The following is a 27,792-nucleotide window of genomic DNA, read 5'->3' on the forward strand; positions in this document are numbered from 1 at the left end:
AAAATGCATGAGTGCAGGACAGAGGGCATGCTAGCTAGCCCCCCCCCCTCCCACTGAATCAATGTACTTCTAAAGGCTCTCTACAAACACACGTGTATGTGGCATTTTTGTGCTGCAACACAGACAGAAACTGGTGGTAAATCCTTCCCATGATCAGGATTGCTGCAGGACCAATATTCCCAATCCAGTTACTATTGGATCCATTGGGGTTTCAGGAGCACTCTTGTTCTCATCCCCATCCAGATATTGCCCATCATAGATTTTGATTGTGGGCATAGGGGCTGAGGTCTTCTCTTCTGGACCACTTTTATTCAAGATTGCTGTGACAGAAGAACTGAAAATTTGGGAGGCTTGGAGGAATGCAGGGACTTCGCTTCCTCTGCACTCATGCACATTGTACTCTGCCCATGTGAATTGTCAGCACTGCTTTTAAATATCAGGTATACATAAGCACCTACAGGAATGTGCCCTGAAGTGTTTCTCTGCAAGAGAATTCTTTCTATAGCCATGGGCTGAAACAGCTTTCTATCCATCCACTGTAGGCTATTTCAGGATAAGTTGACAGCCTCGCTGTATCGTCTTACTCAATCACTTCTGTTCACTGCATGCCAGTAGTATTTTCAGAATAGCACTCAACGATAAGGAAAAAGCAAACATGAATGGACTGCTGTGAATTTATTGGTACTCCAGGTTCCCTTGATCACAAGTCCTGCCAGTAGAACGTGTGTCTTGCCTACTTAGTGAGTAACTTTCCACATCCTGTCTAAGCTAACCAGTACATTTCTTATTCTGAAAGATAAAATGAAAGTTGGTGACTTAAGGATGGTATAAACAGGAGCAAAGATGGCTTGTCAATGCCAGACCTTGTCTTGGCAGCTGCCTCAGCAGAATGCATTTGATAAACTGTGATTGACAAAACACTATAGAGCTGTAGCTTGACACTGAAATCAAGGTTCACAGGGAAGCAGTCTAAAATTAGAATACCAGTTCAAGTACACAGACCTGTCACAAATCATTTTAGGTGCCAAACCTTCAAGGAGGGAGGAGGGGGGGAACCCTGATGTGAATTTTCTGAAATGATCACCAAAATCATTTCTATTACTGTCTGTGTCATTAAGGATGTTTCATTATTTGTTTAGTTCAGGTATAACTCTAGAGATAACATAGTTCTTATTTCTCATTAATTCCTTTAAGAAACAATGTTTCAAGGCATGTAGTTATCTTTAAAGCAGTAAACGTAGCCATATCAAAACACTATCATTCACTATTTCTCAATTTTACATGTTTAATTTTTTATACAAAGAAAATTCTGAAACAGTGTAAATAATTGTGAGGTTGACGTGAAAAGATTGTCAGCAATTTTGCATGTGACTGCCCTCCCTCCAACAGGATGCAGTGTGCTGGCATGTATGCTGGCATGTATTGCCATGGCAGTCCTGCTCGCATGTATGTAGGAGTTAGAATTGGGCTATAAAACTGTGATTGCCATTGACATCATGCAATATGAAACTGTTTTGGAAGAAAAAAGTCACTTTTGGTTGGGAACGTGCTTCTTGCGCATGTGTTTGTGAGCATATCATGCTTTGTCCTAAGTAATCAACATATCCAAGCTACAGAGAACCTGGCTGTATATCCTTTGCTTATTCTTCTTGGATGCCCTACAACATATCAGTCTTCTCTTCCCTTTGTTAGTCAGTTCCTGGTCTGTTAGTCTTCCCTAGTCTGTTAACAGTCTGTGTGTGGACAATATGTAGATGCATACCAGAGCTGACAAAGGCATTTCTAAGTGTGACTTACAGCATCTGCTAAATGGGTCTGGGGCAATGGTCCAGCCTAAGTTTCCTGTGTCCAGACAATCATAACTGTACTAAGATTTTGTAGGATTACATTAATCTTCATGGATGTGCATTGTAGGGTTGAGGTATAGTGTTCTGGTCAGTGTTCTAGCTCTAAGACAGCGCTGCTCAAACCTTCAAGTGCTACGCGCCTGGAATGCAGTCCCCATTCGGATCATATCTGAGCATTCTGTGTAACCACCATTACCCCATCACCATGTGATGTCCTCCCCTTTCAGAGGATAGGGATGCTCTGGGAAGTTACGTCATCTGCCTGGCATTCCAGAATACTGCTGAATAGGATGTCCGGGCATGATGCAACTTCCCAGAGTGTCCCTGTCTTCCAAATGGGGAGGACATTGCATGTTAGTTGTGCAGAACCAAATGATCCGTTTACTGGGTGGATGGATCTATGTGGACGCCGGATTCATCCCTCGGGCCATGGTTTGCTCTCCCCTGCTCTAAGAGCTGATGCCATACTGGTTCACAGATGGTATCTTGGCAAAATGCAAAGAAAATTGTTCCCATGTGCAGCACTGGGCCTCTTGTGCTTCAGAAAGATAGCTTAATGCTGTTCACTCAGAGCCCAGTTCTTTCCCCCACCATCTCCTGTCATGCAGCCAAGCTGAAGGAGTCTGCATTGCATGCAGTGGTGGGGGAGGCAGAGACCAGATAGCATGGGAGAGGTAAGTAAAAACATTTTTTCTGTAGGCCTTCTGGCCATCAGTGGGTCTCTCTTTAGGCCATCTGGCCATCAGTGGGTCTCTTCAGAACTACACTAGGTTTTCAGTATAACTTTGTGGCAGGGGTGTGTCGGGCTGGGAAAATGGGCATAGCATCTCAGTGTGTGCTGCCATCACTGAGATCCATACCTCATGCCTTCCCTGCTCTCCTCTCCCTCATCTCCCTGAACCACATGATCTGCCCCCACTGGCAGTTTTCCTGTTCAGGCATGGGCTGCTCTGACATGTGTCTGTGGCAGCACATGGAGCCACTGGTTGTTTGCGCTGGTGGCTCCAATGTGCATGCCATTTACAGAACCGTAGAGGCCTTAACAATGGTGGATTGTGAGATTCGCCATTGTAAAGGCCCAATAGAATGGTCTGTAAGTTACGAACTGTTTTCTTTCCCAGAAGCAATTTCATTAGATCCTTTGAATATCTGATAGCATGACCCAAGTTCCTAAAAGCATGACCTACCTACACCATGCATGACCTTTTTATGTTTCATGTTTCACTTAACTTGCAATTTCTCAGCAAGGAACTAGTCCTTGCCAGCTTTCACTTATTCCTGTGGGTGACTTCCCTGTTTTGTTTTCCATTTCTTTCTTTAAAACAAAATTATATAGAAAACATGAATAGACCTAAATGCTTGGAATAGACTAAGGAATACCTCAACATTGACACTGGGTCTGCCAGAATACTGTCTTTTGGAGATCATTATCTTTTCAATTAAAGCTAAAACAATCTGATCAAGAAATTGCGAACACTCGTTTTGTTCCTCCACTCAGAAAGGAGGAAACAGAATAATATTTGGCAGATGATTTCCACTTCAGTGCCTACTGATACCTCTTGCTTTAAATGCTCCATCTGTACGTTCCACTGGGACGAAGCTGGACCTATTCATAGAAAATGGATAGCTTCCATCATTTCAGATAGAAAATGCAGTGTTCATTTTAACAGGGCTGTCTTCTTTGGGCATGCTGTAGTGCTTTGCTTTATATTTCTGAGTGCTGTATGATGTGAAGGTTGCGCAAGGTTAATGCACTCAAATACTAGCCTGCTCCAATGCCAGGTCAGTCTGCTGCCTTGCTTTCTTGATCTAAGGCTTCTGAATCTGAGCTGCTGGCTTTATTCTTAGGATAATAATAGGTGGACGCTAAAGATATTGAAGAACAGATGGCAATTTTCAATGTCTTTACTCATTCAGATTGTAGTGCTGCCATGGTAAATATTCTGGAGTCACTGACGGATATCATGGCCACTTAATAGTGGCCTGAATAACAGTGCAAAAGGTCTAGTGGCAGCAAGAATTATTGACAAGCATTAATTAGATAAAATCATGTTTTTTTGTGATGTTTTGTCGGTCCTGGGCTGTTTCACTCCTGCGTTCTACGGTGTAGGGCAGAAGTACACATTTCAAAATTATTAGATTCATTTGCTTCTCAATCACCAATTTCATTCTTTTTTAATTAAAATACAGATAAAGATCACCAATAAGTGCTGTGGCTGGTGTTACTGATCATATATCTGGTCTACTATATAGGAGCTCATCGAAGTCTCCTTGGGGGAGATAAAAATATGGTAAATAAGTGGTAGATAGCCATCTTTATACTATAATATTGATAAATCCTCTGCATTTGTATAAATTATTTTTCTTGTTTCTTGCTTACAGAAAAAAAGGAAAGCTCCAGTGTAGACTATTGTTATGTGCATTTTGTGCATCACCATTTTAATCCTACACCTATGAGCCTAACAGTTACAATGTTGATCTCTGAAGGCATAAGGTCATGTTTGGGAGCAATATTTGATGTCATAACTTCTGACTAATATCTGCCACATTACTGACAGATGCTGAGTTAAGTCTAGGAAGGGGTCTCTGTAAAAAAAACAAAAAACACCTTGGTAGAAGTTGGATGAATTAGGGCACAATCCTAACCAGGTCTACTCAGAAGTAAGTCCTATTTTGTTCAGTGGGGCTTACTCTCAGGAAAGTGTGGTTAGGATTGCAGCCTTAGTTTATCTAATTTAAACATGACAAAATCTGTATGTCTGATATTAGCAGGTCAAACCAATGGTCCATCTAAGTGCTACTGTATCAGAGCTTAAACTAACTTCTTTGGTGTCCTATGATCCTGCAGCATTCTAAAAGCACATTGAGAACAACAGGAAAAAGAAGCAATGTAGAAATTCTGGCTACTCTCATGGAGTCCCTAGCGAAACTGGTGCCGCCCATCAATCATAATTCCACTTCCAAAACTGAAGCCATATTAGTTATGCATGGAAGGCATCAATTAACATAGTGTAAATACCATGATGATATCATGCAACCCTGAAACCGCTGATATCATGTAAGGCTGAAACCACCTTTTTGCAATGGAATGTATCAGGGCCACACAGCAGAGAAAAGGTTGTCCTTCCAATTGCACCATTCAACTAACTCATCCCAAGTCATGGAGGTGACAGACTTCTTAGGAGGATGGCTTGAATCATGATGTGAGACCAGTGATTCCATCCAGGCAATTCTAATAACACTGCATGTAACCCCTTTGTTTTGGTTTTTATGCGAGGATGCTGATGGAACAAATAAGGCCTGTAATCCCAATAATATTCCAAAGAGATATTCTCTGAGGGCCAAACTATGCATTAAATTCAGTGTTCCCATGTGCCTGTTTATTTCTAATGTACCTAGCTAGCACTTGTGAACAATCAGAATTAGAACTGTTACATTTTATTCTTTCATGTGACAAATAGCTTTGTTCTGTGTAGCCCTTGCCAGCAGTGCACTTTGAAAATCTGAGTCTTGGCATAAAAGATTAATGTGGATAATAAGCAGCAATAATTTAGGGAAGTATGAATGTCCATGTGGTTAAAAATAACGTCCATGCTCCAGTTTTGAAGAGATCAAGACCTAGATCAAGCATCTTCCTTCACAGTGTTCTAATATGTACACTTCTGAATGGGAATAGAACAAAGTAGGGGGGTTTACAAATAGATGCCAAATGAGTTATAATGAGTTAACAAATGTGTGTGAGTGAATGCTGTGCAACACAGTACACACAGTCACGTGTATGATAATTACACTTACTCTACAATGAGTCTTAAAACATGAAAATTGGAATTAAAGACAAATTTGGGTTATGTAGATGCCACACAAAGAAACAGACAATTCTGAATTCTCTGTTTCAGAATGATGGTATTTGCAAGTCACTTGAACAATGCATCATATAAATATGAAGAGCTAAGCTGTTTTTAGTTTAATTGGCTTGGTGAATGTAGTTCAGACAAGGAGAAAAGTCAATAACTACTTATCTGGCTTCAAGGACAAGAAAAGATCAAACAAGCCATCATAAAGAAAAATGTAAAAAAGGACATAATAGAGTAAAACACAACTGAATAGGTAATTCTTTTGCTTAAAGATGATGGAAGAAAGAGAAAAATAGCAAATCTCTTCTTTTACTGTATAATCAGATTAAATGAAGCAGCAGCAGGCTTTTGGGGGGGAGGACAAGTAACAGCTTCTATTCTATTGTCTTTGGGTTTTTCTTTCTGCCTGTTACCTTCAAAGGTTGTTTTTGTTTCTTTATTGTCTCCTATTGCACATGTATATATTTTTCATTTAGAGTGGAATGAGTATGCATATCATTTTTAGTTAGTGTATTTGATGAAAATGTGTGTGTGAGTGAGTGAATGAGAAAGATAGGAGGAGGAGGAGGATGAAAGACATACATTGTTAATAAAGCATAACAAAACTGAAAGGATTCATGCGTATAAATCAGAATTTTATATTCAGATACCTTTATGGTACAGAGGAATTTGCATCTGAGTTTGAAAACCTCAGCATGGCTCAATTTGTTGAGGGTGGGGGGCTGTTTTGTGGATTGCAAGAAAAATTACAAATATTTGAGTATTGGTATAACTGACATTTATATTAATAAAGAAAAGTGCAGTTAAAAACTAGGCTCAGCTGTGAATTTAAACTGGAAAGCTCAGAATTATTGTCAACAATTTTAAAATAGGCAGGTGAGGTGAACAGGGAGAAAAGAATTTATATCCTGCTCATATTTAATTTAAGACACAGTAATTGGCTTTCATCCATGAAGGGACAAGGGCAAAGTAGACAGGGAAGAGAGTCCTATAGGTCTGTAAACAGATGGAGGGGAAAGGAAAAGACTAATCTAAGGGTAAACATTTTACACATGATTCAGAAAGCTTGAGACTAGCATTCATGTTGCAGAGAGGAAAATGGATAGAGATGGAGTATTTGACTAACAAGTGATCCCTTAGCAAAATCTGCAAGAGAAAACTTAAAAGGCGCAAACGCGAGGACTACAAAGTCAAAAAGCTCCAGTACTGCAGAGAGCCATAACAAAGGTAAATCAGCAAGTTAGGGGGAGCAAAACTGTTGGTAAGAGTCAAGAGCTAAAATAGGCAATCACGAAATCCTGAGATGGTGGGAAAGAGAGCTGAAAGATGTCAGTAGTACGGCGTTTGCTAAAAGAATAAATTGTGGAATGGAAGGAGATAGCTCTGTTAGCAGTGAGGTTCATAGGAAGGACAGATAGCAGAGCAAGACCTTTGTCATAAAATATTTGTTTCCACACTCCATTCAGTTTCCAGAGCTAACGCTAAGGAAGAGTTTGACAGGGTCTGATTTTGTTTTCTTGATTTTCATCAAATATTCATCTCGTACTCCAGAATCTTTTTGGATTCAGAAGACCTGAATTTGCCATTGTGATTTATCAAATCTGGTGTGTGCTGTTAGCATTTGGCAGCCTAAGAAAGCTTAAGGAAAAGCTGATGGTTGTCCAGTGAGTACATGTTACGGTGGCAGTATTGTGACTCCAGTGTACTTAATGCACACACACAGTGTGACCTACAGTGTCCCTGAAGACTGACCAATTTGTGCCAAAACTGTACTGACGCTGATGAATTTTTTAGTCTGCCTTGGCATAGTTCCAAAATAAAAGAAACTGTAAAATGTGACTGAATTAAACTTTATGTTGAATATAAACATATGATTGTGTTTATGTGGCATAAATGTTGAAAAGGGAGTACACAGATTATCTAGGACAAAGCCTTATCCTAGTTAGCATCTAGGGTAGTGGATCAGTAGTGCACCAACTGTACGTGGTAATATCTTCCTTTCTCTGTCCTCTTCATGCAACCTCCTGAAGCCTCTGAAAAAGACCAGGGGACCTTCATTTTTGGTACAAAATGTGGCATGGGAGGCTTCAGGGAGAGAGGGTAGTATCTGGTAAACACAAGCAGTGTGGCGTCTTCACTTGCAATTTCCACTATTTCTTTCTCTCCTTGCAGCCACCAGCACCATGTGCCATACCCAGACCTCACAGTGGCTTTTTGTATGTATTAGCTAGGTTCAGTAGGGAACTGGAGGTGGGAGAAATGGCTTGTGTTACTCTGGTTGCTGTCCTTTTTATCTAAAGCAGAAGCATAAATCCCAGCAGGCTTATCTGGTTCTTTGTGGTCTCTGATACGACCTGTGGCAAAACCAAACTGAACCACTTTGATGGCAAAGTTCTGCTTCACCAATGGCTATTGCACGGCTACTGCATGCCAGACCAAAGGATAATTTATCTTTATGCTATCATACTGATGCTATAAATGTCTAAGAACAGATAGCTTGCTAAAGTTATAGAAACATTTCTAATGTGTCTTCTGTTTTGGTACCTATTTGAGGTGAAATTGGTATTTGGGCCATAAATTCAGGTGAATTCACATTTCTGAATAAAAAATTGTGGGCGTGGCGTCTGAGCCTCTCCTGGATTGCACTTCCGAGCTTGATTTTCCTAATACTGACACATTTGGTACTGAACCCTATTGGTTTTGCATATTGTTAGCCTTACTCTATCATCTTTATTTTAACAAGTTTACTCATATTCTATTTTTAGTAGTTACTGTAGGGGCAAAAACAGTGTTCTCTTTTCTTTCATGTATGCTTTTAAATGTTTGAAACTCTCGTTGTGCAGTATCCATTTTTTATTCTTTAAGCCCAGATCGAGCAGCATAAAGCCTGTTTTAAGTCCCTTTTAAGCACTGTGCTTTCATTGTTTTACATGCAGAATGTAAAATTATGTGTGAGCTGTGCTGGCTGTGATCCCCAGAAACATGGTCTCTCTCCCTTCCTTTTTCACAGAAATGAAAATATAACCTACAATCCAGTGCTTCTCCACTCCAGTAGATATAACTCTTTTATATAAGCTGATTGATTTCACTGCCAAGTACATTTGTAGAGGAAATTACTTTATGAAGAGGTTGGAAGAAAGAAAGTGCATAGTTTGGCAAAGTAACACAAGGAAGGCGTAAAGATAGAGGTTTGGAATTCTGTGGTGGGCAGGAAAATATTCAATAAGCACAAATGCATGGTAGCACATTGATGACGTGTGTTACCCAGAATAAGGATAAACATGCTGGGTAAAGACCACATTTTTTTTAAAGGCCCTGCTTACAAAATACACTCTTTTTAAAAGAAAGATTAGCAATAGTAGGTCATAGTGTACTCTGTCCTTCCTGATAATTGCAAAATCCATTACTGTCCCACTGAGATTTTTTTAAAAGATTGCATTAAATCTGAATAAAAGCTTAATAAGTAGATTAGTTAGAACAATAGTCCTCATGAGGGTGTTTGATTCTCAGTGCAACTGCCAGAGATAACCCTAAATGCAATTAGGTCTAACTTCCTGAGAGTGTCAAAGGGAGTTAGACCCATAGAGGTTTCCCAAAAGATGACATATTTTATAAAAGGGGACTTCAACATTTGCATTTTCCTTCCCTTTGGGCATCAGCAATGAAACCTTTGTTAAGAATTACTAGAGCCTTGGAAAACACACAGTGGAAAATTAGTTTTGAGAAACTTGTTTTAGATGTTTCACATCAAAAAGGCGGATGTTTCCACTACCATGGGGAAGCAGTTTGTTGTCTGTAAGCTTTGTAATTGTTAGAAAATATTCTCCCAAGGTAGTCGGTGATAACGATAAAGGGAAGCTACTGAGTCTACTAAACACATATAAAGGGCAAAGTGAACCAATGTCAAATAAATCTTTCTCCTTTGTGTTGTATGTAAGGTAAAGCTGCCACTCTATTGACAAATATTCAAATATCACAAGTCAAAATTGTATATATTCCAATACTTAGACTGCATCACTAGTTTGCAGGGTAGGTAAATATGCACAGTTTTTAAAATAGGCATCATTATTATTGTTTTAGAATGCAACACAATAGTCATATCTGGCTTCTCAATGCTTTTCCCAGCCTTTGCAGTCCCATAGCACTACTGTGTTTCAGTTTGCTCACAGGCCAGCAGAAAAAGAGTGGCGACCCTGTACGACATCACACGCCCCCACCCCCCAGGCGGGCGCTTGCCCCCCAAGGCTGGCACCCCTTCACTTATCTAGGCATTCCGGAGCATCACACGGCATCCCAGAACACTTGGAAAACCTTCTGAGCCTCCAATGGGCCCTTCAGCAGTACTTCCGGAAAACCGGTGCAGCATGCACTGTGCCTATGCACATGCTGCTCAGGATTGTGCCATAGATTTCTTATGGTGCAATCCTATGCATGTCTACTCAGAAGCAACTCCTATTACCTTCATTCGGGGTTATTTCCAGGAAACTATGTATAGGATTGCATGCAGCATAATAGACTTTGGAAAAGTATATTCTGAAAGTACTGTGCAACTCGGTTAAGATCCTGTCGTGTCGCTGTAACTTTAGAGTCCTTGTTCTGAAGCCTGTGTACAGTAGTGCTAAAGAATCAAACCTCAGACCTGGCTACAAATGTTCCACTGCTGGAAAAAAAAGGGTTAGTATATCACTCACAAAATAGTTAAAAAAAATACAGGGGTTATGGTAGCTCATTTCATTTTAATTCCAGCTATTCATATATATTGTATAACCTTTAATTTTATAATACTCAAAGGAGTGCTGTTAGGAGCAGGAGTAAAGTTTTATGGAAAACAGTAAATCTGGCATACTGCTGCCATAAAAACATTTATTTAACATTTTTAAATTCAGTGTTTTAATGTTTAGATCCTTATACGTATGAATGTTCAGAAAAATAAATTCAGTAATTGTTAAAATGGATATATTTTCATATATATATAATAGTGTATATTATACTAGTGTATATTATACTATATTATACTACCAAAGTGTGTGTGTATTAAAAATATAATATAATATAATATAATATAATATAATATAATATATACACACATTTCCATATATTTTCATTTTCATTCACATATTCTTTTTTAAATCTGCAGGGTCTTGGGATATTGAATGGCGAAATTTAACTTTGAATTTGTCACTGGCTTTTAGGTTTTTGTTTTTCAATCTATTCATGATTGCAGTAAATGGTTGTCTGTCACAAAGGCTCGACTCCTTTTTTTCTCTAGATACTGATAGGCATACAGATGAGTAATTTAAAGTTATGCCATTTTAGCTTTGCCTGTATTAGTGGCTTGTGTAGAGGAAACAAGATGAAAGGGTATCATGGTGTATGATAGCCAGATTCTGACTCTGCTCCTGCCTTACTTCAAACTCTAGCACAATGGATGTACTAGCAATTGTATCCATCTGCACCGCAAACCGTGTGAATGAATTTCCAATGTGGAACTGGCCAGGGTTGGGAACTCAAGTCAGTGACTTGGACTCGAGTTTTGAAATTACATGATTTTTGCTGACTCAGCAACTTGTGAGTCACATGTGTGGAAGACTGAAAAAGACTAGAGTCAGGAAGCCTGACTTGGGACTCGTCCCCACACATACTGACTTGAGTCTGCCTCTTGGTGTGCTTGCTTACTGTTTTCACAGCGTGAAAAACCTCATGGGGCTAGCATTCCAATGGACGAACAGCAGGGAGTTCCATCCACGAGACAGGGAAGGGTTAATATTTCCTTTCCCAGCTAAGTGGGGGAGTCAGGAGTGGGCTTTTTGCCGTCTGATAGGAAGGAAGAAACCAATTATTATCAGTGGACAAAGCATGGGTGTTCTCATATTGTCTTTGGCTGAGGGAGGGCAGGAGGAGGAGCCCAGGGGGTTATTGCCTTATGATTGGCTGCAGAAGCCCAGGGAGGAGGAGAAAGGAGGAGGGGAAAGAGGGGAGATTTGTAGCATAATCACACTTCCCACTGCATGGCTGGCTGCTGTAAACTGAACTCCATTGTTACTTGGGAGTGGAAAGCCACATTGAATGACTGGCTACAGTGGGACTACTTCTGAGTAGAGCTGCCAAGGATCAGGTCATCCTGGTAAGCCTTACAACTGCTGCTCATGACCTCCTCCCTCTTGTCACTTCCATCCCTGGTCTTTCGCTGTCCCTCCCACCCCTCCTGCCCTCTTTGCAGATGAGCAGGGACATCAGGGTGAACTCCCCCCCCACACACAAACACGGTAGCAGACCCATTTTTTCCTCAGAGCCATGGCAGGGTTTTTAAAGGTGGGTGGTGTCTCAACTCAAGTCCTTCAGAGTCACTAAAGGATGACTCAGCGACTCAGTGTCCCCGTTATGACTTGTTTTCGAGTTGAGTCACAGAGGTCGGTGACTTGGTGGCTCAACTCAAGTCAGTCCGTGCTGGGTTTTCCCATCCCTTGAACTAGCTCATGGGGAGACTTGTGTGGGTCACTTGTACGGTGGAACACAGTGGTTATACAGCTGGTTTAATTAGAAGTTCCTCTGTTATTAGCTAGAGACCATTGGTGGGTTCTGCCTTCTTCCCAACACCCAGCTGAAGTGGTAGCTGGTTGGATTCCTGTTGCATCATTCAATTCCTAAATTGAACTTCATCATGAGGTTGATGAGGAGTGTTGGAAGTTTGAAATCTTTCCTTTTTCTTTCCAAAGGTGCTTTTCCCATCACAGAAATCCAGGGAAATGGGTAGGTCATCAGCCATTACATCTGCTGTTCCAGCATGATATATTGCTGGAAAGCCTCATTTCCATTTTGGAAGCATGAAAACAGCATTAATGCACAAAAAAGCTACCACTCATTTGTTAGAAGAAAAGGCCATCTTTTTTCTTTTTCATTCTCTGTTTGTGGTAACATCTGCTTAGAGATGATGCTTGTGTGGAAATGTGCTTCTGAATGCATATTACTAGCTTGATGGAAAATTATTTGACTGAAAGCCTATGTGCAATGGGCCCTCCTTATCCATGGGCTCAGCATCCACAGATGTTGACCCCTCAGAGGGCCTCCTAGACGCAACCAGACACAAACTTCAGGTAAGCGATTGTAGCACTGCCTACTGCCCCCTCCCCTGGATTTTGGTATCTGTGAATTTTGGTATCTACCGAGGTTCCAGGAACTGATTCCCTGCAGATACAGAGGGCCCACTGTATATGATTCCTTGGCCTAATTCACTAGTCAGGGATGCAGGTACATTGCATTCCAGTTAGATATTTCAAGTAGTATCATTCAGCTGTTTGGAATGGGGATGGGAACTGGTTTTACTCTCCTCCCCATGTTCTCCCTTCCCTGCTCAACATCTGATTGCAATATTCAAAATATGTAATACTGTGATAAAATATCAGGGCAATTATAAACCTACATTTTGTAATTTTATGATTAAACATTTTATCAATTAAACCTACATTTTAGTAGAATTTTAATGTTCTTAAGATATGCTATTTCTCCCTCTTTTTGTTTGTTTTAAAGCAAGTTTGGTTTTGAATATGTTGTCCTGCCATCCCACTAAACATTCAAACAATTGATTCCGGAAGGTGTAGGGTGTGTGTTTGTGTGTGTGTGTGTGCGTGCGTGCGCGTGTGTGTGGAGAGAGAGAGAGAGAGATAGAGAGAGCTTCATTTTTACTGACTAGTTGGCATGTTACTGAACGTATATCTCCTTTCATTTAATAAATTAGTGGTAGGTCTAAAATGAGAAAATGCTCTGTCAGTTATTCCATGTTTGCTTATAATAAACAGCACAGTCCTGTTCAAATCTTCTCAGAAGTAAACCCCAGTCAGTTCAATTGGACTTATTCCCGGGGAAGTGTGTATAGAATAGAAACCTAATAGTCCAATTCTACCTAAATCCCTGCACAGCAATGCAGCAGCACTAGCACAGTTAACACTGTATTCTGCGGAGGGGTTTTTGGCTGCTGGAGGTCTGCTCAGGAGCATTTGTTCCCTTGCTTCAACCGCTGCGATAGGTCAACTTAGACCTGCACCAGCAATATCGCTGGTGCAGTTTCCAAGTTGATCCATGCAGATGGATCAGACTTAGGAAGGGGGTTTGGATATGATGCACGCCAGTGCCGCCAGTCCTGCCTCTGTACCAGGCCTGATCCTCCAGCCAACCCTGCCCCAGTCACCGCACCATTCTATCCTCACCTGCTCCACCCAATCCTCTCCCCTGCCAGTGCTCCGAGGCCTTGAGCTGTCACAAAGCACTTCAAGGCAGTTCAACACATATTTCACCTGCTCAGGTCCTCATTAGGATTGGGCTGAAAATCAACTATTTTTAGAATGTAATATTCAGTATGAATCCTTTTTTTTTTTTAAAGTAGTTTTTGCTTGACTACGTATTTCTTAGTATTATTCATTCCCTTTTACTTGCAATGAAGTACCCTTGAAAATCTGCAATATTTTGTCTGGTTCTTTAAAATCAAGAGTATGCCTCATCAGACATAAAGCACAGCTGATTAGACCTGGACAGCACCTGAAAATGAAATGGTTTGAATCACTCATACTTCTGCTATCAGTTTTTACACACATCAAGCTTCTGTGCAGTACAGTGAGCACATTTAGTGGCCTGTGTGCCAAATCACATGCGGGCCTTGTTTTATACATTCATTGAAAGGGATATCATTTTTGTGTGAACTGGCACAAGAAATTCAACTGTTTTTTGTAAAGTTAATTCAAAAGTAAATAAACATACAGTTATGCGCTGCTTAATGACAGGGATGCGGACAAGCATCCCTGTTGTTAAGCAGGGCTTGATGCTATGTGAAGCCTCTGAAGGTGAGGAGAAGCTCCGCTTCCCTCACCTCTGGAGGTTTTCTGAGCCTCCCAGAGGCAGTGGTTTTCCTTTGGGAAACCGGAAATCAAGTCTCTCGCACGATTGGGGCATTCTGAGCCTCGCAGAGGCAGCACGCAGACACCTCTGGGAGGCTCAGAAAAGCCTCTGGAGGTGAGGGGAGCAGAACTTCTCTCAGCTTCAGAGGTTTGGGGGGTGCAACCCCCTGACCAGCGGCAGCCATCGCATATACGACCTGTTGTTGGTTGGAAGGTCATGAAGGAACCCACTTCTATATTTAGAAGTGTGCCTTAGTGTTCTCAAATGAAAGTTTGTTGTATAATGGGCGCACTGTATCCATGGGTTTAACCAATTGTGGATCAAAAATGTGTTCAGGAGAAAAAAATCCCACATACCCTCTGTAGGTTCCTGCCATTTCTCTCTCCACCACATGCATCTCATTTGCTAGTTATGCAATTTACATAATTTTATGCCATTTTTCTGTGGACTTGAGCATCCACGGTTTTTTGTGTCCACATGGAGCCCCAGAATGCAATGCTGCAGTTATGGCAGGCCCATAGTATATCATATTGTATTTAGATTTGGGGAATTATTTTGTTCTCATTTCAAGCATTAGGATTGTTACGTGGCAGATTACGCTTTGCAAGGCATAGTTTCTCCAGCTATAAAATAGGAATAAAAGAGTTTTGGCTGTCCAAATCTACTGGGTTGCAGAGGAATCGATGGATAACTTCCCTAGAAATGAATGAATTGTCCTTTTTCTGCTGTAATGTCTTTCCATGGGTTTTCTCCTCTTCTTTCTGTCACATTTAACATGGAGATTTTCTAAAATTGGTTCTGCAACTGGTGTAGATGCAGTTTGTTGCAGCTTTCATTTCCTTAATTCAGTTTTTTTTTTCTTTTTTTTATTTGTCCAGGCTTATCAATATACCTAAATAGCACATGTATGCATTCATGAAACAGTGCAACTGCATTAAGACTCCTTTTGATACTATCGCATCAGTATTTCTTTTTGTGTCACATTTCATCACTGTGCAAAAGAATCTCTGTATGTGGTCACCAGGACACAGTAATAAAAGTTACAAATAAACAGAAGGAACTGTTAAACTATTGCAAACTACATATGCAGTGGTCTGTACAATGTTCACAAATAAAAAAGCCATTAATTATTTGATTTTTCTCTGTAAACTGCTTTGTGAACTTTTCGTTGAAAAGCGGTATATAAATAAATAATAATAATATATTGCTAATGCATCGGTGCTGTTCTTCAACTGCAAATAAGTAGAGGTGAGATTTTTCAGTGATGACAAAATAAAAACACTTAATGGGTGAAGGGAGAACAAAGTACATGAGAGTCTAAAGTACAGTGAGGAAACATTCAGTGAGGAAGAGGCAGAAACTGCTATCCTGGCCTAGCATCTCTGATGGTTTATCCAACAGTTTTCGCTTTGGGGACAGGTTCAGGTAGAGGGAAGACGACTTGAGATCAGTTAGAGTCTAACTGATTTTTATCAATCTAGCTGTTGGACAATTAGCAGCACAATCCTATACATGTCTACTCAGAACTCAATTGTATTCAGTGGGGCCCCATTGTGTTCAGTGGAACTTTCTCCCAGAAAAGTGTGTTTAGGATTGCAGCCTAAGAGCCCAATCCTGAGCTTGGCGCGCTGGCTCACTGCCGGCACACACTGTAGCAAATGTGCCATAAGGCATGTTTGCGGGCCCTAGCACTGGGCAAGTGCTGGTGGTAGCCCAGCGCTGGCTGGCGCTGGGCAGGCACCTGACCTCCGCCACTTGGCGGTCGCATGGACCGCTGAGCAGCGGAGAGGTAAGTGGGGGCATGGGGGAAGGCAGGGAGGAGGCATGGCGGGGAGAGGCGTGCCAGGGGGAGGGAGTGGGGAGGGAGGCGGAACTGGTGGCGCAATGCTCCACTGGATCCAGAGCCTCTGTGTTGGGCTCACTGCCTTACATGGAGGTTCTTGATTCACTGCCGACCTTTTGGGCTACTCTCTTTTCCCGGGGGGAAGGGGAAGAAAGTCCCCTTCTCCTGAAGAGCTGCTGTTGACTGCCCAAAGCATGCAGGATGCAGCCATTTTTGGTACCACTGCAGCTCCGTGCCCCAGGCAGCTCAGAACTGGGCTGTAACTGAATTACACAAACCGGTTGAGAAGAATATTATGACAAGCAAGATAAAAGCTATGGAGTATTTTGTAGATTAATAATTTCTATGTCGAGGACCATTGCAATTCATTGTAATTGAGTGGAACTATTCGGTCATATAAATTTAGGCTGTTGTGGAAACTTCTGGTAGCAAGTTTTTTTTGTTTGCTGTTTGGATGCTTCCATTTGACTGCATGTAATTATTTATATAATGGTTTATACAATAGTTCTGTAAATATAGTTATTTTAATGTTAAAATGATATCAGTTCAGTACTGATTTTACATTAATGTATACATTGAAAAATCAAAATATGTTTGAGTCATTTTAGACTGACAAGATGATAATTCGACTTCTTTTTCTTTCTTAATATGTTTCTTCCCTTCAAAATGCTTGTCTCACTTAAGCTTCATGAAAGGTCCTAAAAATAACTTTTGGAGATGGTACTGCTAATACATTGCATTATAAATTTATATTTGTTTTGAATTATTTGGTCTCTGTTGTTCATAAACAGAAATTAAATTTGATTTTGTTGCAAATAAAATGTTTGTAAATCTGACGACAGCACATGACCAAAGGAGGTTCCTTCATTTGAGAAAAATAATTGAAGTCAAAATCTGTGATTGTTAATATTAAAATGCAACATTCACATGGAAAAATTGCTCAGAAATTATGAGACTTGGGGTACAAGCCTAACCAGGTCTACTCAGAAGTAAGTCATATTTTGTTCAGTGGAGCTTACTCTGAGGAAAGTGTGGTTAGGATTGCAGCCTTAGACACATGGAAGCTAAAAAGAAGATTAAAGGTCCACTTTGGTCATTCTGCTAGCATGTTTTTGGTCAGAAGTTATAGTTGCACTAAATGTTTGATTGGTTGAGATGTTTGGAGAAGGTAACTCTTTTTTTTAAATGTCTGTTTAATCTGCCAGCTAAGAACTGTGACAATGAAGGCTGATGAAGAGCTGGCTCTAAACCTGATTTTATTTTATTTTATTTAGATTTTCATTCACAACTTTCTGAGACATTGAAAGACAGACAGACTGGCTGGCAGCAGCTGGCTGAAACAAAGAACTCACTAATACGTAAGGTTTTCATCTTGCTTCACCCCTTATTCCTTGTAACTAAATTCACAGCCTTGCTAGCTGTGTTTCCAGTTGTGATTAGTCAAACTGAATTTGTGTCATGCATTTCTTTGTTTTATTTATGTGTGTTTCTGTGTGTTATTTGCTAGTTAATGTTTAGAGAGTGAGTTTTGTTTGGAAAAGCATGGCATTGTATATTTGATGAGGAATTTATTGTCGGGTAGGAGTAGTGTGAAAGTATAGGAGATGGAGGAACTACAGTTGAAGACAGCTTCTAATTGTTTCCCATCTTATCCATCTTAAGTAATACCGTCACAGAGTCTGTTTGTTATTTGAGTCACGCAAGGCAAAGCTTCCATCCTTACCGCATATAGTATATTAGACAGCTGATGCTATCTGAGCCTAGATTGAGCTACCAGGTTGTGCTGACAAGGTGTACCACTTCAGAAGGAAAGATACATGTTAAGTTAATGTTTCCCTTCATGTGAAAAGCTAACATTCCAGGGAGAAGAATTCTAATTTTGCCCTCTTCCTGCATGTTAGCTTTCTATATGCATGGAGTTATTGGAATGAGAGAATATTTGTGCATGCTGTCCTGCTGCATTCTGAAGTATAACAGTCCTAAAAGACTACTTTGCTATGTGCTGTTCTTGAGCATTTGAACAAGATGCTCTCTCTGTTTAGTGCTTTGTAGCCCTCAGTAAATCACTAAGGATTGCATCATATAGCTTGAAACTATCTGAAAATGCAGGTTCTCCCTTCTCACCTATCACTGGTTGGAGTGAGTGGAATAACTGGGTCACCAAATTTAGTGAAGGACAGTACCATATAGCATAAATTATAGCTACAGTTTCAACACTGTTTTTCACACTTACCCAGTCCATGCAAGGAATAATTTCTCTTTTAAACCTTTGCTTTCATTTTGAATCATTGTGTTTGTGTCAGTCTGTTTCATGGTGTGCCAGGTACTTCCCCTTTTCTGCTTGTTCTTGTTGCCAAGGGCTTTAACAACTTGTGCTATTATTACTGTTCTTGTTCGCACATTGTTATAAACTAAACAGGATAACATCATTTGTGGTGAAAAAATTGAACAGTCATATTGCTCTGAAAACGCAAATAATAATAAGCAAATTCTGAATACTGCTACAGGTTTTATTTTCACAAGTGATTATTTTGCCCCCAACTTAATCATATGCATATAAAAGTCTTTGTAAGTACATTCAGAAATAAGCCCTTGACATGTTGCTCTTTCATGATTGATGGGAATCATCTCTGTCTCTTTTCATTCTCAGTGCATTAATACAAAAGCTAGATGTACAGTGAAATAACACACTGTATGTAAAATGGCACAGATGTGAGAATTGGCAATGGTGTCAACTTGCAGCATTAGTAATTCAGCAAAGAAATTATGACCAAATCATGCATTTTGATGGTGCCAATGGACAGATGGTATCAGTCTTTGTCATCTGTGAGAACGCATCCCTACAATGGCTGCAATATTTTTCAATAGCCCATGAGGTAAAAACTTTTGTTTCACTGTGGATAAATCTTTAATTCTTCATTGCTGCATTGCTGTACTGCAATCTCAACTAATTAGAGCACACTCCAATGCATCTTACAGCGCAATCCTAACTTGTGCTGGAACAGGCATGCCAGGAGGCCTGCACTTTATCCAGTTCAAGTTTGGGGCTGACTGCGGCTCAGTTCGAGGCAAGGGGAAACTCTTTCCTTACCCCGGGTAAAGCAGCAGCAGCCCCAAAGGAGCTACTTGGATCTGTGCCACCTGATGAGATGGCGCAGATCCGAGCAGAACGAAGCAGCCCACAGCTGTGCCATGCTGCCCAGGAACAGGCCTAGGATCCAGCATAACTGCCGGGTCTGGCCCCGGCCCCGGCCCCTGCAGGCCCCCAGGAACGCCTGCTTCCTACCCTCCCCTTGCCCCGCAACGCCTCCGTCCCGTCTCCTCCCTACCCTCCCCATGCCCCCCATGCTCCCCCAGATCCCTGTGCTGGCCAAAGTTGGCTGGCATGAACTCACCTGCTGCTGCCACAGTAGAGGCTGAATCTGATCTCCATGGGCTAGGGCAGCTCCGTGCACTGGCGCAACTTACTCCCACAGAGGCGCAAATGTGCTTTACAGCACAAGGGACCTGTGCCGGCCCAAGGAACAGTTAGGATTGCACCCTTAAATTGTCAAGCAGCAAGAAAGTTCTTAATTCTTTGAGGTACAGGCTGTGTGCACAAAACACTGTCTTAGCTTTGCTGAATCACTGGGAACTGTAGTAGGACTCCAGTTGACCTCAGTTGTTTCTGCTGAATACAGAATATGGTCACCACAGCCTGGAGGTCCCCGCTATGGAGGGCCATGGGTTGGCTCTCACTTGAAGCATCTCAAAACCTAACCTCACTTTTCAAATAAGTCTAGCTCAGAGATGTTGTTATTTACAGCAGGTTCTATATTTTTAAAACTACAGAATTTATTTTTTATTGTATAGCCATTTAATGTTTTGATGTATTTAATATTGGGAGTGTACTAAATTTTCACCTGTGAAAGTAGGCAAAAGGTAGAATTTCAGGAGGGTGATTTCATTAAACTTCAGCCTTGCTTTTATCATTTTTGTGCAATGATCAGAGCAGCTTCTTTGTCCAATTTGTAGCTTAATTACCATTTAGAACAGGGTGCTCCAAACCGCAGCTCGTGGCCGGATCTGACATTAGGAAAAAAGTGTCCCCATTGTGAGTGGCATTTACAGTTTTGCCCCGCCATGTATTATTGTGCCATCCAGTGTCTGCAGCAAGTTATGCCAGGCAGCTGCTTCCACTGTCCATTGCCCCAGCAGCCTCTGGTTCTGGATTTCCAGGCAGTTGCAGCTGTTGGGCACAATAAGATGTGTCATGGTGGACTTATCACAACAGGGATGGTTTTTTTGTTACTCAGCTGTCCCACGGTTTGGAGACTGCTGACTTAGAAAAAAACAAATCAGGGACTTCTCCCCAGCTATCCCTGTCACTTGGCAATTATGGTGGCAGATTAATGATGTTGTATTGTCATACAGCCAGTCAGATCTGGCTGTGCGATGATGTTGTGAAACTAGAGCAAGAGCTATCACATAATTGCTATCACATGATGACATCATGAAGCCAAATCAGAATGAAGTCATGCTACCTGCCCTTACAAGTCAAACATTTTAGCCATGTGTATGCAAAGTTTTGAACAAAATTTCCCAGCCCTGTCGTACTTCAAAAGTACTGAAATTTTGTTTTTATTCCATCAATAATTCATTTTTCACTTGATTTTTTTTAATGGCATGCAGTTGCTGGTGATAGATGCCAAGGGTTTCTCAGCCCAATGTAGCTCCCTATGTGGTGAAGCAGTGATGCCAACTTGGCAACTGTGGCATCCCCATGGGGGAGTTTCAGCCTCCTTGGGCCCAAGATAATATTCATAAAGGTATGCTGTACCAGGTTCCTGGGTCTACTTGGACGTGCACAAGGGGGTTAGGTTTTGGCATGCACAGCTGCCATCAAATCTGACCCCTTCCCAGTCCCAATTCACCCTTGCCCCCATTGCTGCCCCATTCTGCCCACCCCTGCCCCAGTTTGCATGACTGGCCAGGAATGTTTGTGGAAGAGACAAAAAGAAGAGGCACAGTTAAGTCTTTAACCTATACTGCCCAGTTCACAGGACTGGGTGGCCACCACTCAGCCACAACAAGAAACATGCAAAAAACACCTATTGGGGTATTTAGCATCTCTTAGCATCACAAACAGACACACCTGACTAGAAGGCTGTAGCACATGAACCAATTAAAGAGAGCACAGTATGGATCAGTCATATGCAAGCCCAACTGGCTCATAACCAATGAGGAGCTTCCCCTGCCATAGACGCCGAGGAGTCAGGGTGGTACTCTGATGCTGAAACCCTAAGTCCTGGTAGTAAAGAGATCCTCCCTCCCTCCCCTGCAGATTCCCACTCTTAGGCCAGCTAAAATAAAACACACACACACTTGCACAGGGAGAAGATACCTCCAACAAAGTGACAACCTATGTATTCTATGTTCCACCACAGGAAGTGAAGTAGGTGGCAGAAGTTGAGATTTTATTATTTTCCCTCCCCCATTGTTTTCTACGGATTTGGAATCTCTTACCCTATCTCTATTTCCTCCAACATTTGGGGTGTGTATTGACTGGAAGGGGTTTAGGCTATCCCAGCCACATCTCCACCCTATTTTGGAATTTCTGCCAGCTACAGTTGTGTCAGCAATTAAGATGCGTTGACATAGTTTTTTGCATGTTTGCGAGTGGAACTGAGGCTACATCAGCGGGGTGTCATCACCAGTGTAGCTGTACCTGCACTGGCATCCAAGGGCATATGCCATATTCTGTATTGCTCAGAGTGGCATTTCCTAAGTATATGATTGGACTGCCATAGCTCTTGGGCAAGCTGCTGTCTTCCAGTCCTACATCTACAATACAGGAAAATAATATTGGATGGCCTTGTTGAAAATATATCTGTAAAAAATATATGTGATACACTGAGCATTCAAAAAGTACTATATAAAGGTTAATTACTGGTTTGCCATCTTACTAATAGTCATCATTTTGTTATTTGCACCATACGGTTTACATAGTGTTTTACAATTCTTGTTTATCTTCATGAGATCACTGCCTGGCTGAGAGATGTTGACGTGTCAGAAATCACCCACTGAGCTTATTGGGCTCACTGATCAGCAGCTTGAATCAGGATCTCTTCATGTCCAAACTTAGCCAGGGGTATTGCACTCTTTAGGCCCCTTTGCATTATCTGTGCTATCATCCACCTCAGCTGCTCAGTGAAGAGATCACTGGTGGAGCACAGACTCCACCTCTCAGATTCTACGGTTGTCATAATGTGAAAGCAATTTGCCCTAGAACAGAAGCATTGGCAGGTGAGTTAACTGTGCTGCATCTGTGACTCTGTTCAGCATCAGAAACGCTTCAGCTTTACTTCATGTTCATCTTTGCTTCTCTTGCCTCTCTCCTTTGCCCTCCCTTCCCTTGATTGTTTTCTGCACTGTCAACATTTCAACTGTAAACTTATTCATGTCAAGATCTTTTTTTCTCTTTTAATAACAATTACATACCCTGTACACTGATGGTATCCAATAATTATATTATTGCTGTTAATGTACTGTATTATATTAATGTATAATATTAGTTCATATTCCATAGTAGAATGACTGACGAAATACAGCATTATAGACCACAAAGTTTTTTAAAAATCTGTTATAAGAGGGAAAAATATCCACATTGAAGTTGGTGTGAATATTGCCACTAACCTAAATTGGATTCGTATCAGGTACAGGTACCTGATCTAGTAATCATTTTGATAGAGGATTTCAAGCTGATGCATAGTCCTGTATTGTAGGCTGCTGCTTGTAGTCAAAGAAAGGGCAAATTTTATTTATTCAGACCATCTATACCATCGCTGGCAGGAGCCTGCTAGGAGCTTTGTAACATGTTTTTGCTGCTTACTTGGAGACAAATAGTGGGGTTCATCAAGCACCTGGCAGGCCATGATACATAGATGGTGGGTTGCATCCAGTTCTGTGATTTACAAGTTGTGCAAAGTGAGTATAATGTATTCACAGCCTCCTCTGCATAGTAGATGATGATGATGCACATTTCACCCTGTTAATTAATTCAGTTATGGCTGTGTATCTTCACCAAAGCAACACACAGCTTTTTCCTCTGCAATTATTAGTACTGTGCATATTGTCCAGGATTATCTCCAGAACAGATCTGTTGTAATTCCTGTTCAGTTTCTTTCTTAGTTACTAGGTCTGCTTTTCAGACACGTTAATGTGCACCATGGGAGACATTTTGGGACCGTGTGCAATGGCCAGTGGCACAGCTTATTGGTTTGGTAGGGAAGGAAGAGGGATGTGGAGATAACAAACTTTTATTGTGGGGTTATTTTTTTTCCAGGGAAAGGGATTCAGGGAATTTCTCAAATTCAGGGAAAGAGAATCAAAATAAAAGCAATTTACCCCAGATACTCACCTATAAGGTGGGAAATTCTTACCAAAAGATCCAACATAGTTCGTCTCCTCATCCTATCTGTGGGTTACTCAGGAGTCAGAGCAGTTGAAGGGTGTCACAGCAGCAAGGGGAAGGCCAGAGGAGCAACGAGCACAAGTTCACCCTGGGCAATTGCATTCTCTGGCTAGCCATACTTTACCTCTTCCAATAGCTCCTTCCTGCTGGGAGAAAGCTTCACAACTAGCCAGCCAACTAGCAAGTCACTCAGGCAGGCAGGAAGGCTACAGCTTAGAGCCTGCCATGTCCCCTTCCTTCCTACCTTCCTCCCCCCTATGCCTGGATGCCAGCAAAGTTCACTCTGCACAATTTCATGCTCTGGCTGGCCATGCTTTCCTCTTTGCCTCTCCAACAGCTCCCAGGAAGATGCTTCACAACCAGGCATCAGTTCTATCAAGCAGGCAGGCAGGCAGCCGCTGGATCTTAGAGCCTGCCGTCTTAAAACTCACTACTATGCCATTTTAATATAGGGACCTGATACCATTTTTTGGTATCAATGGGAAGTCCCAGAATATAGTCAGACACCCCCCTAAGTTTTATCCCGACTTATCTGAGGGTCATAGAAAATTCCGTGATATATATTTTTTTTTTACTCAAATCTGCCTTTGACTTAGCTGTGGGGTCAACTTGTACTCGGATATCTGCGGTGATATCTTGGGCGGCCCCACCCAGTGCTGGTGCTGCACCCACCACGCCAGCACTGGGTGTCACAGTTGTACTGTAGGGCACATTTGTGCCAAACAGGGAGTAAGCTGCACCAACAGGGAGTCTTGTGCCACCTTGTCGACACCACAGTAGGATCCCCAGTTGCCAGCAGACCAGTTAAGCGCTAAGCAGTGCAGGGGCATGGAGGGTGATGGCAAGACTTGGGGGAGGTATTCCTGGGGAGAAGGGGAGAACGGGGGTGGGACCAGCCTGGGAGGGGAGTGGGACCAGCAGAGGCCTCCTTTGCCGAATTCTATCCCCCTTCCCAGGCTCAAAAGCCCATTGCTAAATAGCTGGCACAACTCTGAGAAGCCCCATTGAGCAGGCTGAGGCTTTACTCAGAGTAAGTGGACACATTTCCTCTTTACTTCAAGGAGACCTGTAGCCTGCTCAGATCCAGCACAGGATCCAGCAGGGTCCATTTAGCCTGTGTCTACAGGGTCCAGGTAGGATTGGGCTCTTAGTCCAATTCTATCTTTTCCCCCCTTGCTGCACCCAGCTGCACCAAAAATGGGTGTGCAGTGTTACAGGGGGGATTGGAAGGCTTCACTGGGGAAAAGGGATTTAAATCCCCATACCCCACAGGTCTCCCACAATGGGTCTCCTTGGACCTGTTCTAGTGATGTTGGTTGCACAAGTCCAAGGAGAGAAGGGGGTGGGGAGGCTGTGAAAATGGAAAGTCCTTCTCCAAGCTACCCTGACAGGGCAGCCTTCTGCTGGGCCTATGGGATCTGAGGCCATTTGCCATCCCTTCTGCTTCAAAGTCATGGGACTGGTGTGGTTCATGCTTTCCTGGCAGGTACCCCGCATACCCGTGCAAACGTTCACACATTCATAAAATGGTTGTCAGCAACATATCCATACAGATGTCAGCATATGTCAGTGACATACAACTAGAACAGTGTATTAAGCAGGATAGGATAGCAGGCTGAGCATCTGTGCTGTGCCCCACGTGTTTGTATCATACTAAAGGTGTTGAAATATTACTTAAATGCCTTTTAGTGACGGCTGTGTATTCATTACTTCTCTGTTACAAATAACTTACAAATTGAGTTGTCATTGATTTTTAATTTCATTGTGGCACCTTTAAAGCCTTTTGAGAGATATTAATAAGTCATTCACCGTATAATTTCTTTCCTTTAAAGAAAAGGCAGATGGATTTTTAGTCTATCTGTTTGCAGCTATGGGATTACACCCCTCATTTATCTGATATTAACCTTAAAATAACTAATGACGCTTCATCATTCCTGGTCATCTTTACACACATTCTTTTTTCTTTGTCTTCATAGAAAACTACACATAAATACACTAAACACTGTTCATTCCTGTGGCAGTTCCACTGAAGTTCCCTGAGTGATAAATTTAGTCATTACTTTTCTTTCCCTGTGGATTCCAAACATTTATTCATATTGACCTTTTACAGGTTATATATTTTAAAAATGCAGAAATGTTCTTATGAAGTAAGCCAAGCTGTATTTATATCCTGCAGAACTTTGCATTGATTTCTACAGTTGTTGGCTTCAGATTGGACAATCACTTTTCTTACAACATGCTTTTTTTTCTATCATCTGCTAGAGAATGTAAATTACTTTATGAAATGTGTATGTTTAAGTATAAAACTATAATTTCTGAGAAGGACATATATTTTCAAAGAAAATAATTAATTGATTAGGTACCAGCAGAAAGAAAATTGACAGTTGTGCATGGTGGTAGAAACTATAGGGTAGATTTAATCTTTGTGTGTTCAGTACACCAGCATTCAAACTAACACATTTGCAAACTTTGTTAGGAAAACAAAACAGATTGCATCTTGCAAGACAGAGCTTCTGGCAAAACACTCCATTGTGTCAGTTTTATACAAACCCTTCTTGAGTGTATTGCACCATGTCCTAGAAAACCTGAAACCATGAAAATAAGTGTCCATATTTTAAGAAACTCAGTGACAGCTGATTAAAAACATAGCATTTTGTATGGCATTTTTTACATAGAGCTTCTAGTTTAAAGAAACCCAGTTTGATGGAATAGGTTGCAATTTTTAATACGAGCAGTGACAAAATAAACACCATCTGTTCGTGTTGACTTATTTCATGGTATTCTCACGCTGGTTGATTTTATTCTATTTTTAAAACTATTTTTCAGAAATAGTTAATGACACATCTGGTGTATAGTAGAGGTGCATTTGGGGTGACTACATGTGGATACACATTTGAAGAAATTGCTGGGTGAACAGTTTTGCTAAGGAAATACTAAGGCATCTGAAGAGACAATTTGCAGGTGCACCCATGCTAATTTGTTTGTATTGATATTGTGTAATATATATGTATTGATAGCAATTATTCTAATGGCAGTAAAAAGAGCTGTGAGCTTATGCGTAGTTAAGCTGCATAAAGTCAATGAACATGATCTAGCCAAAGTTAAGGGTATCAGGACTTGATCAGGATTTGAAGGCGTGGGGGCTGATTAGTCCCTGCATGGAGATTGCCTGAGAATCTCTCTCACTCATGGACACGCACCACTTTGTTTTCCATTATGGAATAAACATGGGATATAAACATAATAAATATGATCATTGAGTTCATTGGGAGTGATAAGCACATCTGTAACTCTTTGCAGCTGAAATCATTAAGTGCAATTGAAAGAAATAAAACTTACAGTCCAATCCTATCAGGCTGCCTCGTCGGCAGATCTAGCATAACACCAGTACTTGCTGCTGCAGGCTGGAGCCTTCTCCCACATGTCCTCAGAGCACTGGCCACCCACTGGAGCAGGTAAGCCAGTGTAGGAAGTGGAAAGAGTTGTAAGAGGGCAGAATGGGGCTGGAGAGGGGGCAAAACCAAGCAGTGAGGCTGTGGGAAGAGCTGGATCTGGTTCGATATGGTTGTGATAGTGCATGCCAGATTCTCTCCCCTCTGTCAGCAGTCTTCCTGGCCCCTTTCTTTCCATGGACTTGTACCAGTTAAAGAGCTGGCACAGGTCCAGGAAGACCCATTGCAGGGTGAAGAAAGGGAATGGAGAAGAAAGGGAATTTAAATTTCCTTTCCGTTCTGAAACCTCCTGCTGTGACCCCCTCTGGACACAGCACACACCTTTTTTGGCGCAGCTGCACCACTGGGGAAGGTTAATATTGTGCCATTAATGAGTGTTTGCTTTTGACTGTATCATGTCCTTTGTTTCCATAACATCTAAAGGACTTAGCACTGCCCAGGATCACAGTCAGGC

General features: G+C 41.5%; 1 protein-coding gene across 3 annotated transcripts in view; it reads left to right on the forward strand.

Annotated features, from left to right (window-relative positions):
* Positions 1-27,792, forward strand: part of TENM2 (teneurin transmembrane protein 2) — an 831,585-nt gene that overhangs the window by 313,326 nt on the left and 490,467 nt on the right. Inside the window, exon 6 of one of the 3 annotated variants that reach the window (XM_066618094.1) lies at positions 17,708-17,791. The exons of the other annotated variants lie outside the window; for them this stretch is intronic. Within the exon in view, the coding sequence (XP_066474191.1) occupies positions 17,708-17,791 (84 nt within the window). The remainder of the gene's footprint in view (positions 1-17,707; positions 17,792-27,792) is intronic. 3 annotated transcript variants of the gene reach the window in all.

Source organism: Tiliqua scincoides, chromosome 2 (assembly GCF_035046505.1).
Source record: "Tiliqua scincoides isolate rTilSci1 chromosome 2, rTilSci1.hap2, whole genome shotgun sequence".
Lineage (NCBI taxonomy): Eukaryota > Metazoa > Chordata > Lepidosauria > Squamata > Scincidae > Tiliqua > Tiliqua scincoides.